The sequence below is a fragment of the Branchiostoma belcheri genome, unplaced genomic scaffold (genome assembly GCF_001625305.1).
Source record: "Branchiostoma belcheri isolate BF01 breed outbred unplaced genomic scaffold, Haploidv18h27 scaffold108, whole genome shotgun sequence".
In the NCBI taxonomy this organism is placed as follows: Eukaryota; Metazoa; Chordata; class Leptocardii; order Amphioxiformes; family Branchiostomatidae; genus Branchiostoma; species Branchiostoma belcheri.
Genome location: NW_017802469.1, coordinates 52,223 through 55,294, shown reverse-complemented (window position 1 = coordinate 55,294; position 3,072 = coordinate 52,223). Strand labels below are relative to the sequence as shown.

At 39.1% G+C, this 3,072-nt stretch overlaps 1 protein-coding gene across 1 annotated transcript in view; it reads left to right on the top strand.

Annotated features, from left to right (window-relative positions):
* The first annotated feature begins 1,023 nt into the window (after positions 1-1,023).
* LOC109480774 (V-type proton ATPase subunit d) overlaps positions 1,024-3,072 on the top strand; it is a 22,514-nt gene continuing 20,465 nt past the window's right edge. The window contains exon 1 of the mRNA XM_019783076.1: positions 1,024-1,241. Coding sequence (XP_019638635.1) covers positions 1,115-1,241 — 127 coding nt within the window. The 5' untranslated portion in view covers positions 1,024-1,114. The remainder of the gene's footprint in view (positions 1,242-3,072) is intronic.

Sequence of the window (3,072 nt, the reverse complement as noted above, 5' to 3'; positions counted from 1 at the left end):
CAGGTTATTTACTGAAACGGCATATTGTCCACATTTCCTGCGTAAACTGCATGTGATGAACGTTCGCGGTTGGTAGGAGGGCAGCAAACCGCAATGCAATTTTTTCCCAACATTGGCAATGAACCCTCGCTTTAGATTACGGGCTTTTTTTAATACAAAGGAGTAATTTACATTCAGCGAGGAAGTGATTTACCATATATCACTACGGAAATGTTGACGGAAGTCTGAACAATATGTCCTAGCACCCCCGAAAATAGTATGGTCCTGTGTCTACATTAACATAATCTATGCCAGGATGTAATAATCACTATTTGATACTCCTAATTAATAAACGTGTGGAACATTGCATGCAAAACAAACAAAATTTTCTTAAAGTGTAAAGTATATTATGTTTTAATAGGTTCAAAATAAATTTAGTTGCCTGGAATGGTAAACAGAAATATACCGCCCATAATAAAAATGGGAGCATCCACATCAAAGCAAAATGAATGTTGCTTCGCCAGCCACCAAAAAACTTCGCGAAGTACACACAGAAAAAACAAGTACCCATAGAAAATAAAAGTAACCCATAGAAAATACAAAGTACCCATAGAAAATACAAAGTACCCATAGAAAATACAAAGTACCCATAGAAAATACAAAGTACCCATAGAAAATACAAAGTACCCACAGAAAAACAAAGTACCCACAGAAAAAACAAGTACCACTAGAAAATACAAAGTACCCATAGAAATACAAAGTACCCATAGAAAATACAAAGTACCCATAGAAAATACAAAGTACCCATAGAAAATACAAAGTACCCATAGAAAATACAAAGTACCCATAGAAAATACAAAGTGGAATAAAAAATGCTAAGTGTACCTATGGGCCTTCGTAGTTGACAGCTCAGTTCTTAGATGTTTTCTATATATTCCAATAGGGGCTGGAATTAGTGGGCTGTGACCTATAAACTCCAATGTGGCACAATAGTGTGCCCCATGCGGTAAAGTTAGAAACTGCACCCCATCCTGTGACGCTAACGTCATGTCATGTATCATGTGATCTGTTTGACCGACCAGGGCGACATTTTCGGGGCTGTGGGTCGGAAAAACGACGGCAAAAACCGAAAACCATGGCGATGCAGGAATTATACTTCAACATTGACAACGGGTACTTGGAGGGACTGGTGCGGGGGTTCAAGGGAGGGATTTTGAGGCGGACAGACTACGCGAATCTCGTACAGTGCGAAACTCTAGAAGGTGAGTTAAAATAAATATTTTTCGTACATGCATATTCATTATAAGTGCCATAAAGGTATTTTTATATGATTCCCCCCAGCAGTGACACATGTGATAAAAAAACGTGTATAACGTTTCTATCGACACGGCGGGCTTAAACTCAACCTGTTTAGACTTAGAGCGATCCGGAGCAGCCACACCGCCCCCCTCCCACAGGTGGGGTTGGTACATGTATGATGTAGGTCTATACAGCTACATGTATGTACATTTACAGGTTCTATGTTACATGTAGATTGACCCTTTCAATCTTCAGCCTGAAAACACAATCCATTATGCATGCCAGTGATTCCTGTCATAATTCCTGTTGTCTTCTTGCATAATTGTGCAGGCCTTGAAATTAATTTTTTTTCTCCTATTGTCCCAGCACTGTCCTGAAAATAAATTCCAACTGCCCTGAAGTGAGGATGAACTGTCCCAGCCTGTTTTTCAGGAAGTGAACTTGAAGTCAGCTTTATTTTGCTTTCGTTCTGACTTAAGTTCTGACTTCCATGCGCACTATAATTGTAGAGTAAACGGGAAATTTTGTGTAGCATTTTTGGGAGCTTTAAAGGAGTACTAACCTCCAGAAGGAGGTGCTATATTTCGACAGGCATTTATTTTTGGAAGTGAAAAATGCATATTATTTTACAGTATACCATTAAATGCCCATTTTGCGCGCAAGTCTTAAAACGCATCGAATCCAGGACAAACTCTCGAAATACCCTCAAAACTATCCCAGAATACACCACGCTACCCCATTGGTGTCTATGTTTTAAACAAAAAGTTACGTTACAGACCTTATTTCGGGGGCGATAAGAAAATTTCGTGTCGTTTCGTGTTCTTTGGTATCTTACCAACCATTGCCCTTCTTGGTGTCCTTATCGCCCCTCATTTATGCCGCAAATATTGACGATGAAAAAAACGGCGTAATCTAGTTATCCTTTCCATAAGTGGCGTAATCTAATTATCTCTTCAAGTAATACTTACATGCAAATAAATTGAGAAATTAAAAACACGCAGGATGAAACTGGCTCCCACTGTATTCGACATCCTGATATTATAGTATCCAAACCGCAGGTCAAGCAAAGTAAAGCAAGTAATTTCTCAATAATCAGCTTGTTAATGTGCTTGTCTCCTACCATTTTCGCCGAAAAAATGTGTATGTTGACCTGAAGTGTATGAGTATTGCGTAAGCCAGAGTTCCCGGATGTATCAATTGTGGTTCAGCATGGGGGAAAATGATATTAATATCACTTTACAAACATGCGCCGCGCAAGACGCACAAGCGAAATTATCTAAAGAGTCGGCTAGTTATGTATTCATTGCAGCATGATGTATCGGAAAATAGCACTTCCTTCTGGAGGTTAGTACTCCTTTAAACATGTACAAAAGAAGGGATGACATTCTGATGTTGATTTTTTTTCTATTGTCCCAAATATGTCCCAAATTGTCTTTTTAGTTATCCCAGTTAAAATTGCAGTGGTCACCGGCCATCGGCACACCGTTCAGGGTTCTAGCTATATATAGCTAGGATTTAATTTTAGCATAGTGGTACTGGCCACATGTCAAGGGAGCGAAGCAACCAACATGGGGCGGAGACTTTTAAAAAATTGAGACTAAAAAAGGGGCCATTTGAGGGATACCCAAAGGGAAAAATGTATGTAAGGTAAGGTATGTACAATGTATCCTTGATTGGTAATTTTTCACATTTGATCTGGCTTTCTTGAACATTAAGAAATACAGTCACAATGCCCCTATGTTGTATTGAAAATTTAGCGTAGGGGGTTAAAATTATAGTGTAGGGGGGGAATTT